This window comes from Paramisgurnus dabryanus, chromosome 15 (genome assembly GCF_030506205.2).
Source record: "Paramisgurnus dabryanus chromosome 15, PD_genome_1.1, whole genome shotgun sequence".
Classification (NCBI taxonomy): domain Eukaryota; kingdom Metazoa; phylum Chordata; class Actinopteri; order Cypriniformes; family Cobitidae; genus Paramisgurnus; species Paramisgurnus dabryanus.
Genome location: NC_133351.1, coordinates 5,361,499 through 5,377,124, shown reverse-complemented (window position 1 = coordinate 5,377,124; position 15,626 = coordinate 5,361,499). Strand labels below are relative to the sequence as shown.

At 38.4% G+C, this 15,626-nt stretch overlaps 1 protein-coding gene across 4 annotated transcripts in view; it reads right to left on the bottom strand.

The window, feature by feature from the left end:
• Positions 1 to 15,626, bottom strand: part of hdac4 (histone deacetylase 4) — a 256,174-nt gene that overhangs the window by 137,022 nt on the left and 103,526 nt on the right. The window contains exon 1 of one of the 4 annotated variants that reach the window (XM_065252264.2): positions 280 to 500. The exons of the other annotated variants lie outside the window; for them this stretch is intronic. Coding sequence (XP_065108336.1) covers positions 280 to 283 — 4 coding nt within the window. The 5' untranslated portion in view covers positions 284 to 500. Of the gene's footprint in view, positions 1 to 279; positions 501 to 15,626 lie in introns of those variants that run through there. 4 annotated transcript variants of the gene reach the window in all.

The window sequence follows — 15,626 nt, the reverse complement described above, 5'->3', positions numbered from 1 at the left end:
CCTGCACCACAAACACAGCCAAGCGTAACCTCACACACAAACACACTCAGCACAATACAGTGAAGGAGTGACAATAAAGTGTATTGAAAAGCTTTCATCGCCGTCTCACTATTCATCACAGACTGTTCAAGGATGCATACATACACACACACACACCTACAAGTGTTAGCACATCTCAGCACCACGCAATAAAGACACAGTGCCTCCACACACCCGTCTGCCCACGCAACCTCCTTCACATACAAACACTCAGAACAGCCTGTACAAAACGCCGCTTACCCATCAGCCCCTCGGGTCCAGAACAGCAAGACAGGCGGACACCGTGCCGAATGGTTTACACCGACTCTGGCGGAGGGGAAACACACGCTGTCTCTCCCACGAGCAGCACGCGATGCATGAAACGGCACTGACTGCCGCGTTCTCTCACGTTCCCCGTCTCTCTCTGACTCTCTTGCCTCAGGCTGTATCTGTATCTCTCTCCCTCACCTCTTGCCCCTCCCCGTTTCTCCCTTCCGTCCCCTTGGCTGATGACATCACAGGACCGTTGCAGGCATGCCGAGTGTTTATGTGCACTGCTGTAGTTTCCTGGAACACGGAGCAGATTCACAGTACATCCAGGATTCTCTCTCTCTCTCCCTTTCTCTCTCTTTCTCTCTCTTTCTCTTTAGTGGACTTCAATGATGTTTACACAGAGCTCAAAAGTGTCCGCCCACTTTTGAAGCGGCCTTGGTTCAGCAAGTAATTCCCCCATTCATGGCCAATCTTGAATCGAGATTTTTCAGCATTAAACCAAAGCAACCGTCTCAAAATGATCTCGTCTAAATCACGATATTTGATTCAAAGCAAGCATTTAAAGCAAGGGTGCAAAACAGGTGTAAGTAATTGTTGCTGAAGTAACTCAAATACAGTATTCGCTTACGTCATTCATAATGTTATATGGTAGTGGGCTATTACTACTGGGCTTTTTGCTAAGATACCAGTTTCCATAGTAACAGCAAATTCTCTGATTGGTGGATCTCTCAGAAATATCGGAAGTGTAGTGCTGCCCCAAGAATTCAGCAAATAAGACAACTAAAAAGAATGAAAATACTATGACTGTAGTATCTAAAAATGCACCCACTGGTTATCACTGACTGTGCATGCACACCGCCAGCGACTTTGTCGCTGTGTGTCGCTAGTCTCTTTCAATGAGATATGCTTTTCTAATTCTGGTTGTCCCAGTAACAACTACAAACAAATGAGTAAAGGGCCGTTCACACTTTAACAATAACCATAACGTTAACTATAACGATAACTAGAGATGCACCGATACCACTTTTCCATTGCCGATCTGATACCAGAATACTGAGTATTCGCTGATACCGATACGTTAATGCTGTATTTTTCTTTCAATTTAAAATTGCATTCACACAAACACACACACACACACACACACACACACACACACACACACACACACATACACACGCAAAGGGCCCTATCTTGCACCCAGCGCAATTGACTTTGTCAGTGATGCATGTATCATTCGTATTTTGCACCGGCGCACAGCGGGTTTTTCCCTCCACAGACGCACGTCGGCAAACTAGGGAATGAACTTGCGCTTCCTGGGCGGTTCAGGGCAAAAAAGGAGGCGTGTTGCGGCGCAAACCATCCCTGATGCTATTTTGCAGTTTCAAAAAACAATTGCGCCACTGACCAGAAAAAACTAGTCTAAAGTCAGTGGCATGTTGCGCGTTGTTCATTATGCTATTTTAAGGGTGCATGCTTAACCATAATGTATTGCGTGCACAACGCCCACACACTTTGCTTAACTAATCTACACAGATGCAACAGTTATTTTTGCAAATCATAAATTGTTACAATAAAAAAATATTAACACATGAGATAAGGGGAATCATAGTGGTGAGCATTGTGCTGATAGTTTTTATTTATTTTGTGTGGCTGCGTTAAAAAATTATCATGCAAATAACGATTGTGTGTGGCTGTATTACGTTTATTTTATGTAAATAATAATTCAAATGTTTTCATAAGAAACCTTAATGTATGTGAACTTGATAAGTGTACTTTGGGGTTGGACTGCTTGCGTTTCTTGGCTTTCAGCAGTGAGGGTGGACGCAGTGATGTCCTCTGCTGGCGTCTGTGTAGAGGCAGATCCACCTCCCGTTACACGGCGTGCCCGATTTATGCTAGCAAGCTTGGGATTCCCCCGTCTCCTGACATCATTGTAGCGCTAGCGGCGCAACGTCCTGGGGATGCCAGCTGATGAGACAATTGCGGCTATTTCCTCCCACGCCTATTTAACCGACGTTGATTTGGGCGGGTTTCTCCCATCCCCATACAAAACAACTTCTCTGCCTTTGACTGCTCTTACAAGAACGTCGGTCTCCTCGGCTGTGAACCGCTCCTGGCGTGCGCCTGGTAAATCCGTCATAATAATAGCAACCCGCCATGGAACTTGCGCACTTGCGTTTAAAGGGAATGTTGGATGACGTTCTGATTGGTTTATTTGACGATACGCCCAAACCACACCTATGAATAATGAACCTACTTCATACCAACCCCTTACTGATTTGCGCCTGGCGCAAGAGTTATTTCTCCCGCCGGGAAAATAGCAACAGCGCCCAAGATCCGCCCACAAAGTCACTTGCGCTTTGCGCTTCGCACTTGCGTTTCACATTGTTAAAATAGGGCCCAAAATGTTAAATGTTTATAGTGCTTTCTAATATGCGCAAAACTGGCAGTGAAAAAAACGCTTGTGTGTGCCGATTATTTTTTGGATGAATATGCGCTTGACCAGACCATTTATGCATATCCCGTGAACAAAATTGCTGCCCCTTTTATAATACTTTGTCATTTTAATCACTTGTCAGTAACAACCACAGGTAAAGCACAGTATTGGAATTGGATCAGTTCTGTTAAGCCGCCTTTCCACTGCACACAACAAATGACGGCCGATAAACCGGAAGTCATTAATGTCCTACGGAGAGTCGGAAAAGGGCTGGGCTAGGTGCCGACCATCTGTGGATTGTAACTTGTGTGACTAGAACGCATACGATATGCTAACCGGAAGTGATTTATTTCAATGTATTCCAATCAAAAACTGTGTGTGAAGTAAAAATTATTAATTATTTTTTGTTAAAACTTTATTAGTATTGTTTGAAAACAGTCTTTGTTCATATAGAGCTGTTTATTGTTTCATTCATTTGCGTTCATTGATTTATTCCACTATGGTGAATATTGGAATGAATATTCTCTCCCATGTTACAATTAAATTGAAACTGTATTACACCTGCCACTAGGGGGCGAAGTCCGACAACCGTATCTGTATGTCGTGTGCAGTGGAAAGGGGGCTTTAGTCCGATATCCGATCCAGCAAAAAAGGCTAGGATCTGCCCCGATAACGATCCCAGATATTGTGGCAACTATGACAGCGCTGGATATCTGAGGTAATTTTATGTTATGGACCTCAACAATGAGCTTCTCCACTGTGTCATCTGTCATTTCAAATGCGTGTGTATTTAAAGTTCAAATAGATTTGATTGGCGGTCAATGGTTTATCGTTCATCAGTTGAAAAAATAAATTGGCCAGAAAGTGATCCCCACGGTATTGTTCATTTTATCTTTATCATTATAGTTGTGCTGTGACATTGCTATTCCTTTTTAATATAAAAGTTCTTAAAACTTATTTTTATAGTCATCATAATAATGTGAACGGCCCTTAAGTGTCCTCTCACTTAATGACGAAAGACGGATGACGTGAACTCTCATTGGTTGACACTTCTGAAAGTCACTTGTCATTTGCATAAAGTTGAACTGTTCTCAACTTTGTCGTGTAGTTTGACACGCCCACTTCCTGTCGACAACGATTGCTGTCGCTTGTGCTATTCGCTGGCGGTGTGTAAGCAGATACGTTACGAGTAAATAGATAAATACATTTTGTATGTGCATTATAACAGAACTGTCACATTTGAGTCAACTATCCCGTTAAAGAAAAAGTTGATTTAATGAATGGCAGTGCGGTGGCGTAATAAACAGTGTGAACAAACACCCGCCTCATATGACTATACATTTAACAACCCCATTCCCGGCTGGCCCTATGGGAAGCTCAGCTGTACAGCTCATTTACGGTTCCTCTCAAGTTGTTCATTTCATTGATTGATTGACTCATCGGACAGGAATATCCTTACGCTCGTGAACTCAAACCCCTGTGTTTCAGCCATCGATCATCTCCAGCACAATGTTTTGCTGAATCACTAAGCTCATAATTCTTAAAGCGTTACGTTTTTCATTTGCAGTCACTATTATCAAGAGAAAAACAAACGAACATGCAAAAGCGCATGCTTGCGCACACACAACGCAGGGGTTTACAGTGCTAATACGATCATTTCCCAAGCCAAAGCCTAGTTTGCCTGTCACCTAATTAATCTAGAAGTCATTGACATCTACTTTTGTGAACAAAACAAAACACACGCCATTTCTTATTCATAATCATTCATGTTATAAAGTTAGAGAGCTACAGGGCCCTTGAGTTTAAAACTTTTGCATATAATATTTTGGTGAATAAATAAACTTTTCATTGATGTATGGCTTGTTAGGATAGGACAATATTTGGCCAAGAATCTCACCCAGCTATTTGAAAATCTGAGAGTAGAAAAAAATCAAAATATTGAGAAAATCTCCTTTAAAGTTGTCCAAATGAAGTCCTTAGCAAGACATATTACTATGATAATTAAATTAATAATATATTTACGGTAGGAAATTTATAAAACATCTTCATGGAACATAATGTTTACTTAATATTCCAATAATTTTGGCATAAATAAATAAATTATTTTAAAACATACAATGCATTGTTGGCTATTGCTATAAATTAAGAGTTTGGTTCCAAAACGCAATAAACGCCATTTAAAAAATGTCAGATATCCGCTGTGTTATTCTGTCATCGTTTCTCCCTTTTTCCCCAAAACTCGATAAAAGCTGATCGCTGTCAAAAAAGTTCAGCGACGACATCCCACATGACAGCAGCAATGACAGTGTTCTTAATATGACAAAGTAAGTGTTTTGATTAATGACATTTATGTTTTTTTAATCCGTGTATAGCACCAGTCAACTAAATGAATATCACATGGCAAAAATGAATGCACATATATATATATATATTGATTAAATAGATTTATAGCCTATTGAAAAAAAAATGTCATGGGTTTTTTTGCAGAAAAAATAATCAGTTTTTATAATAAATAAATTATGGATTTAAATTTTTTTATGTTATTATAACCTAAAGATGCTTTGTGAAAATTATAACAAAAATTTTGTTTTTTATCTTGTCACCCAAATTAGTCAAAATGGATTTATTGCGTTTTTGGAACCAAACTCTTCAAATATACCCGTGCGACTTATGACTGGTCTTGTGGTCCAGGGACAAATATACTATCACATATCATTGGTTCAAATAACTTCAAATAATGTTATAATTTGTTCCTGTAGCCCAGTTGATAGGTAAAGCATTGTGCAATCCCAGGGTTTGAATCACAGGGAACATGATAAATAATGCGCCACGAGTCGCTTTTAATTAAAGCATCTGCGAAATGCACAAATATATAATACATTTTCGTATGCATTCCTATTTGAATGTTTATAAACAACTGATGTGCTAAAAACATCAATCAGAAGGCATCTAACTTTCTACAGTAAGTGTATCTTAATTCTGTAACTTATATTTCAGAAAACCTGTAACATTTCCAAATAAAAATGTAGTCTGAGCTTCAGAGAAATCACAAACGAAATCATTTGAGCTGTGAGGGATGAAACATCATTAGGATTCTGAAAGCCAACCTCCATCTGGGATATCCCGTGACACCCCATCCATAAATTCAGGGATGAAATGTTTTAGCAGATAGTTAGTTAGTAGAGTTTATCTATAAGGTTACAAGCGACATAAAGAAGCTCTGTGGGTGGAGGCAGAGGAGGTCCATTGAGGTGAAGTGGAGGTCCATCTTTACAGTACGGGGGAAGCTGACGGGTCACGTTGGTAAAGCCTGACGCTTAACAAAGCAGAAAATCAATGGCACATTTACTTGGGCTCAATGTTAATCAATACGCAGCGTGTTCGGATACGAGCACAGAAAGGGAGAGAGTGCGCGCTGAAATATTTATCCTACAGATTCCTTTCATACAGCGACGGCAAGCAAACAATACCACACGGCCAACACCCAAAGTGCTGCTGGATCCTTTACAAAGAGCCCTCGAGCATTAAAACTCCTCTCGGCTCAGAATAGGCAGAACACAATCCCGACTCTCATCTGAACAAGCTCTCGCTGAAATAAACCTTATCGCACAAAAGATGAAATGTAATCAAGAGTCTCTCTCTTAAGATTACTCCGACCACTATAGAGACTGAGTTTAGCTCTTTAAAGGGGAAGTGGGCCGTAAAATAAAGATGAGTGGTGGTATGACCAAACTCTTACATCATGGTATGAATCAGTTGATCACATTTAAAGTGTATACCACAAAAGAGTTGTAGAAAATTGTAACAAAAATTAACATATCTATATATGCTACTTCTTTTGAGCAAATAATTAAGATTGTATAAATATTATTATTAGTAATAGTAGTAGTATGCAATAGGCTACCCAAGAGACAATGTGCTCATAACCTTCCAAAATAACCTTGCATCCTGGCGGCATGCTTTGATTTTAAAAACATGATTCCTTAAGAAAACAGATCAAATCTTGATTGACTTGCACAGCGTCAGCTATGACGGCAACACATCCCTACCACACACAGATTCACAGATAACCCTCGTATATAAACACACAGCCACGGACAAAAATAGAGCTCACTTCATTTGGTGAAAGAGTGAGGAGCTCTAACGGCGTTCAGGATGTACGTTTAGGTACTTAGATCAACAGCAGAAGTGAACATTAAAAAACACCTGGACTCGACGAACATGGAGGGATGCCAAAAACTGACTCGGATCTCATGCAAAGTACGAACGCTCCATGAATCATGGGAAGGCCTTTTCCATGACATCTTTACAACCTCGGAATGCTCCCGGATACAAACTCCTTTATCCTGCCCAGCTATTTTAGTTTCAAACAGATCTGCTCTGATAAACGCGCGCTGAAATAGAAAATATTTAAAAGTCAGTGGAAGAAGGAAAAAATGTACGGGAGTGAGTCAGGATGTGCGGAGGTAAGAGGAAATGTTGTTGGATTTCCACAACAGCTCTTAACAATAAAGTTAACTCAGTTCAGTACAGTTGATGGAGAGGTCACCTGTCCCACCGGGCAACTGCTGCACTGTCAACAAATCCCACATTGCATTACGAAGTACATATTTTTATTTCCAGGATAAGATATATGTTTTTATAGCTTAGATAGACAAAGAAGAGCGGATGGACAGAAGAACAGACAGACAGTCAAACCGAGAAGAATGGAAAGACAGAAGAAGGGATAGAAACAGACAGACAGACAAATATATAGACAAAGAATGGATAGACAGGAAAATGGAGTGACTGATAGATAGACAGGTCGATAGACAAAGAAGAAGGGATAAGACAGAAGAACAGACAGACAAAGAAGGACGGATAGATAGAAGAACGGAGAGACCATAGATAGATAGATAGATAGATAGATAGATAGATAGATAGATAGATAGATAGATAGATAGATAGATAGATAGATAGATAGATAGATAGATAGATAGATAGATAGATAGATAGATAGATAGATAGATAGATAGATAGACAGAGAAGAATAGATAAGACAGAAGAACAGACAGACAGACCGAAAATAATAAATAATAAAAAGAACAGATAAACAGACGGACAGACACACACAGAGAGGAATGCATAAACAGAAGAAGGGATAGAAACAGACAATCAGACAGATAGACAGAGAAACAAACAGATAAACAAAGAAGAATTGATAAGACAGAAGAACGGACAGAGGCAGACAGACAAAAAAGGATGGATAGACAAATAAATAAATAAAGAAGGACAGATAGACAGACAGTCGAAGAAGGATGGATAGACAGTTTAACAGACAGACAGACAGACAGACAGACAAAGAACGGATAGAAAGAGGAACGTAGAAACCAATAGACCGATAGACAGATAGATAGATAGACAGACAGACAGATAGACAAAGAAGAATGGAAAAGACAGAATAACGGACAGAGAGACAGACAGATAGACAAAAAAGAATGGATAAGAAAGAAGAACTGACAGACAGACAAAGAAGAATGGATAGACAGACAGATAGATAAAGAAGAACAGATAGACAGATGAACAGATAGACAAACAGACAGACAAAGAAGAATGGATAGATAGACAGACAGACAGACAGACAGATGGATAGACAAAGAAGAATAGATAAGACTGAAGAATGGACAGACAGACAAAGAAGGATGGATAGACAGACAAATAAAGAAAGAAAGAATGGGGAGACAGACAGACGGAGAGACAGACAGACGGAGAGACAGACAGACAGATAAATAGAAGAATGGATAGACAGAAGAACAAATAGACAAACAGACAGACAAAAAAGAATGGATAGACAGAAGAACAGAGAGACCAATACACTAACAGATAGATAGACAGACAGACAGATGGATATACAGACAGACAGACAGACAGACAGACAGACAGACAGACAGACAGACAGACAGACAGACAGACAGACAGACAGACAGATGGATAGACAAAGAATAATGGATTAGACTGAAGAATGGACAGACAGACAAATAAATAAAGAATGGAGAGACAAACAGACAGACAGACAGGCAGATAGAAGAATGGATAAGATAGAAGAATTGACTGACAGACAGACAAAGAATGATGGATAGACAGACAGATAGATAAAGAAGAATGAATAGACAGAAGAACAGATAGACAGACAGACAGACAAAGATGAATGGATAGACAGAAGGACGGGGAGACCAGTACACCGATAGATAGACAGATAGAAAAACAGAGAGACAGACAGATGGATAGACAAAGAAGAATGGATAAGTCCGAAGAATGGACAGACAGACAGACAGACAGACAAAGAAGAACGGATAGACAGAGGAATGTAGAGACCAATAGATAGACCGATAGACAGACAGACACACAGACAAACAGATAGACATAGAAGAATGGATAAGAAAGAAGAACTGACAGACAGACAGACAAAGAAGAAGGGATAGACAGAAGAACGGAAAGACAAATAGACCGATAGACAGACAGACATAGAAGAATGGATAAAAAAAAGAACTGACAGACAGACAAACAAAGAAGAACGGATAGACAGAGGAACGTAGAGACCAATGGATAGACTGATAGACAGACAGACAGACAGACATAGAAGAATGGATAAGAAAGAAGAACTGACAGACAGACAAACAAAGAAGAAGAAGGGATAGACAGAAAAACGTAGAGACCAATAGACCAATAGATAGACAGACTGACAGATGGACAGACAAAGAAGAATGGATAAGACTAAAGAACGGACAGACAGAAAGACAAATAAATACATAAAGAAGGATGGATAGACAGACAAAATAACAGATAGACAGACAGAAGAATGGAGTGAGTGACCGATAGACAGATACAGTCAGACAGGCAGATAGAAGAATGGATAAGACAGAAGAACGTACAGAGAGACCAATAAAGAAGGACGGGTAGAGAGATAGACAAAAAAGAAAGGATAGACAGAAGAACCGATAGACAGAAGAACAGATAGACAGAAGAAAAGGCAGACAGATATATGGATGGATGGATGGACAGAGAGACAAAGACAGATTGATAGATGGAAGGACAGATGGTTGGCCGGACGGACACAGTAGTTAACCCTTTGTGGTTCTGAGTCATTCACAAGTGTATGAGCTGTAGAGATGGCGTAACTTTCTATTCCAAGCCACTTTAATGTACTAAAACAGGCTTATGGATATAGGACAACACCTCTCTACTCCTTCAGCGACGCTGGCCTGCGTGGTAAATAATGCAGTTTCTCTAATGATCAGCTCTGAATGAAGAAAATCTGCAGGCAGCCAAACAGATGAGAGACATAAATAAAAGATGGATGCTACAGTATAAACACGAAGCCTCGCTTTACTCAGGGGAAACGACAGACCCGAAATAAAGAAAGAGACGGCAAGAATGGTATTTTCATCCTTTCCCCCTCAGGGCACTGAAGCCCAACTCCAAATATGTGAAATATGGTGTCATGTATTATTGATTTAAGCTATTTATAATCCTGTCTCTCTGTGTGTGTATCTGTCCTGCTGCAGACTCGCTCGGCTCTGCGACTCTGAGATAGATGTACCAGTGGTTCATTTTAATACAACACGTGACTTACACTTCCCATCTGTCTTAAACGCCAACATTAATAATGTTTCCAGCAAACTCCCAAAGAAAACGCTGCTGTAATGACTTTTACTTAAGCCCATTCAGAACAGAACGAGAGTGAATGCTTGATATCTCAGGGAAAAAATGAGCATCATTAAGCCAGCAAACATCAACTTGCACATTACAAGTTGAAGAATTTGAACATCTCAGTCAAAGATTTAGATGCACATACCTCCTTCTTATAAATATTATTGTATCATTGGTGATTTCATTAACCAATTCTAGTGAACCTTTCTAAAAACAATGATCATAATATGTAGTTTCTTGCAGTTCACCTAGGTTTGGATTCTAGAAATACAAGGTAACCGGTTGGGTGATTCTCACGAAATTAGACTTATGAGGGGTCACGAAACATTTCGATAAAAAAGTGAATGCTATCAAAATAAGAAGCATACAGGTACAAACATCTCTTCATGTACTATTTTTCAAATGACATCATAGAAAACAATTTTGTTATTTTTTCCACATTTAAGGGGAAAATTTTCATTACCGCAATGTGTCCATGATTTGGGTTCTTTGACATGGAAATATTTATAATAAAAAAATAAAAAAAATAAAAAGTGCATGTTATACTATAAACATTTACAGTAAAGAAACATGTGGTATTTGGTTATCAATGGTAAATGTAGAGACAATAATAAGGAATATAAATGTGTCCAAGACCAATTTTCTCATCCTCCGCAACAATTTTCAATCATTAAGCCCTCAAGGAACTAACATTTAAAAAAATAGTTGGAAGGGACATAATTGGCTGTGACACCCAAGATGGCTACCAGGTAAGCAGTTCTTATTTTTTCTCTCCAGATAAAAAAGTTAAAATTGTGTTTGTCGTAGTTTGTTTAGTTCTCATTACAGAAACATGAGTTTGTAAATGCATATATTTAATGCAATGTTGCAGTAATGATAATTTTTGATAATGATAATGTAAATATATTTTTTTTAAATCCTCTAAAAATAACGGTTATAGTAAGTTCAGACATTAATCTTATATGTGCAAAAAAAAAAAAATGGCTTCAAGGGCTTTTTAAAAATTCTTATGCTGGACACCTTCTAAATCTGGATTTTGTGAGAATCACCCGGTTTGGTTATGAGGTAATGTGTAAAAAAGCAAACCTTGAATGCATTGTACAAACACGGTTTCGAAAAGAATTGTATGTCCGACACAATCTCAAAATTTGTTATGAGGTGGCTAATGCTGGCATACATGCTGTATGAATTGACATCGGGGTTCAGGGTAGGGCTGTGCAAAACTACAGCTAACTATCGTGACACATTTTTCGACAATTGTGTTTCAATATTTTAATCTCTACTATCGATATTTTTAAAAACCCTTCAAATCCCTCTGTGTGCCTCAAAAAACCTCCTCCACCCCGCTGTAGTTGTCCGTCATATAGGGCTATCGGCCAATGTCTCAGAAGTTAGGGGGAGTGAGAAAATGACAGAAAATTTAAAAACACCTGCAGCTTTCAAAGCCGACGTGTGGAAGCATTTTGGCTTAAAAAAGTACAAAAACTCTGCTCAAATTTTTTTACATTTTTGATTAAAAAGTATTGCAATGTATCGTATCGTATCAAGATACATTGTTTCATGATGACCCATGTATTGTGATACGTATCGTATCGTGAGGCCCTTGCCAATACCCGGCCCTAGTTCAGGGTGGACTTTCATCCTTGCTTTTTTGTGTCCAAACCTTCAGACTGACAGTTTATAAAAAAAGAAAAAGCATATCAGAACGAATTTCAATTCATAAGCCAGTAAGTCGGGACGTATCTAAATTTGACTTTGCGTGAAGGGCTGTAATTATCTTGTTTGTGGAAAGCAAAGTTTGTGGTGTATTGTAGTTGATTATTGGGGCTAATTGCTACTTCGAATGGCTCTGATCTGATGCCAAAGAGCCTTGGGGCAAACACGCACACAAATAAACACACAGGATTAAAGAAGACGAATCATTGATCATCAAGAGGCCTGGACATCAAGAACCGCATCCCAACAATACCACAGCTACCAAACAGGTTCACTGCAATAGACACATGCAAACTAGTGTTCGACAGATATGTTTTTTTTTTATAGCCGATACTAATATTTAGAAAGCAGTATGGCCGATATGTGGCTGATATATGTTTGTGATAAATAACTAAATAAACGTTACATTTGTTATGCATAATAAAACATATTTACAAGACATAATAAATGTGGATCTGACATCTCATGGTACTGTTTGAATAAGACTTTGCCGCACACCAGAGTGTTGTTGTGTGTATCATTATTGTCATTTTACTGTCTGTCAGAGTTTGGCTTTACTTCTGGGTGTCTTTCATTACAAACTAAATATTTAAACAATAGAAAAATGCACTGGCCAATTGAAAAGATTTTATGACCAATGCAGGTAATAAAAAATAAAAAATCCAAATATCGGTCGATATATCAGCCACTGCAATATATCGGTCTATCACTAATCTAAATCTTAAAGGGAATGAAAACTATGTCATCATTTATTATCAAAACAAAAAGATTTGTTGTGATGAAAACACAGGAAGATATTTTGAGGAATGTTTATAACCAAACCAATCAGAATCCCCACTGACATCTATAGTAGGGAATGGCATAGTAAGTCTTCTGATTGGAGTCATTGGGGCTTCTAATCGGTTTGGTTTCAAACATTCCACAAAATATATTATTTTACATATATTATTTTATTTTAGTATTTTTAAATACTATCACTTTAAAACTAGCTCCTATACAAAACGCACTGCATGTCAGCCTTTTATGCACATTTGATGCCAAAGAAGAACCATTGTTGGTTCCTCAAAGAATCTTTTAGTCAAACGCTTTTCATAGTGTAAAGAACATTTCACAAAAATGAAATATAAAAGTTTTATATATAAAAACGAATGCGTAGCCTCGGCGCCACAGGACCTACGCACAACTATAATTAGCCTTTTATCCTCATTGTCAATCCCTGCCTGATCACAGGATCATTGGTCACAGTATCTATCATAAAGTGCATATGAAGAGCCTGACCCATCTGTAGTCTACTCGGGGTCTATACTCGACTCGAATCATTTGTTCTCTTACACTTGTGTGTCAAAACAACATCAATGGCTTCTGTTGCCAAGTGCTCGTAGGTGGAGAGATCTCATTCATGTTTACTCAATCCCTCAGGCTCATCACGATCACTCCCTCCTCTTACTGAGAGTGTGGGTGTGCTGGTCCATTAGCCCTCCAACTCAAGAGCACAGAGGCAAAGCTCCAGAACCCTGCAATCTCTTACTATGTCCTGGTCTGGCTGAGCAACCTGACTGGGTTTGATCGGAGGCTTTGGAGCCAGACCCCCCGCTACTGTCTTCCTAAAGTGTTAAAGAAGCAGTTTAACCAAAAATGAAAACTATTTTGTAATTTACTCTCTTTTTCCTAACAAACCTATATTAACTCTTTCCCCGCCATTGGCGAGTTAAATCGTCAACTAAGAGAAAACGCTTCCCTGCCAATGATGAGTTTTTTCCGGCAATCTGTCCAACCCCTTAGGGCAAACAGTAAGAACTCCATGTATGTTTTGATCATCGCCCCAAATCTGATCTCTATCAAAAGTCAATGGAAAAAATTCAATTATTAATATTTCGCTCAAACTTTTTTATTTTTGAAGAAACCTACCCATATTTGATAGGTGATAAAACGAGAACTGCTTTTTTAAGCAGATGGTCTGTTCATTCATTTGATATATTGTATGTTTATATATTTAAAGAAGAACATTTTCTGGAAGGCATAAAACCTTTGTGAAAATCATAAAAAATGCTGGCGCTAGCTGGCATCTTTTTTTAAAAACGCAAGCGGGGAAAGAGTTCCCGCACAAGATTAAAATAGTTGAAGCTCAAGAATACACATCCATCCATCATAAAAGTAATCCAATTAACCCCAGTGGGTTCATAAATGTCTCCTATACGTTTGTGAAAACAACTTAATATTTTTTACTTCGGTGCAAGTGAAATCAAAACTACAAGCTCTGAATATAAATAAATGTCATTTAAAATGTCATCAATTCTTGCATGTCTCAATATGTTTTTTTTAATAGATGTGAAATAACTTGAGATGCAGATAGCAGAGAGACTGGTGAGACAGAGTTATGCTTTATTTTCCTAGAAAGAATGAAACATGTGAAACATGTATGATGTTCCATTTTTAAATATATTTTATTATTATTATTAAACTCGATTTTACAAACTTAATCGCATATTTAGCAATCTATCACATATTGCATTTCTTCTTCAACAACGTTACATAAAGCAACACTAAAGAGTTATTGCTCTTTGCTCCCCCTACAGGTTAGACGCGTAATTGTTCATTAGCACTGTCGTAAATACTGCAGCATAGCTGGCTCTGATTGGATTGTAGGTCTGCCGTAAAGCAATTTTTTGTAGTTTTCACTCGAACTACAGGACCACTACCCGACGGTTGGAAACTTCTTTAGTGCGGTTTTGGCCGATAGAGGGCTGCAAAGCGAATGTGAAAGTGCCATTCACCCTGTTTTGAGTGGATGAACGACTGAAACTTTTTGGAAACCTTATTTTAAGGTAAAAAAAAACTCTTTGGTGTTGCTTTAAAGTGACGGATATTTTCATTTTCAAAACTGTGGTCAGCTGACAAAATGGTAAATTTCCTTTTTAGGTGAACTGTTTCTTTAAGGACCAGCATTTGCATTGTACACACATAAGATGTGCATTAATAATGCACACACGAGTACATACGTTGCGGCTTTTAAAAGGCAGATGAAATTAGGCTTTAATATTAAGAGGCGTAAATGAGGGCTGTGATGCCATGAAAACTACTAAAGGTGAAGTGATGTCTGCTTTGTTTGTAAAGTGTACAACCGTGTTTGGCCCGAAACTAACCCTGCAAACAAGATCTGGAAAGATTTACATGGTAAACTGTATAAAATGTAAACACCAAAATGAGACTAAAAGCCTAGGAAAAAACAAACTGATATCCATTAGCTGGCTTTTACTTTTCATGCAGCATAAACATATTTCTGTTCTGGTGGCTAAAAGCTTTGACCAGTAGAAACAACAAAAATACGTCTGTACTGTCTATTATCTTCAGCGTTCAAGTCTTCACAATTATCTTTTATATCTTCACGGTCTGGGTTCATCTTTAAAAGACCAACATTCTAAATTGCAATCATGCTGAAGTATTAGAGACTCATTTTGCCAAATGCCCAAATGGAAAATAAAAAGCAAACCAT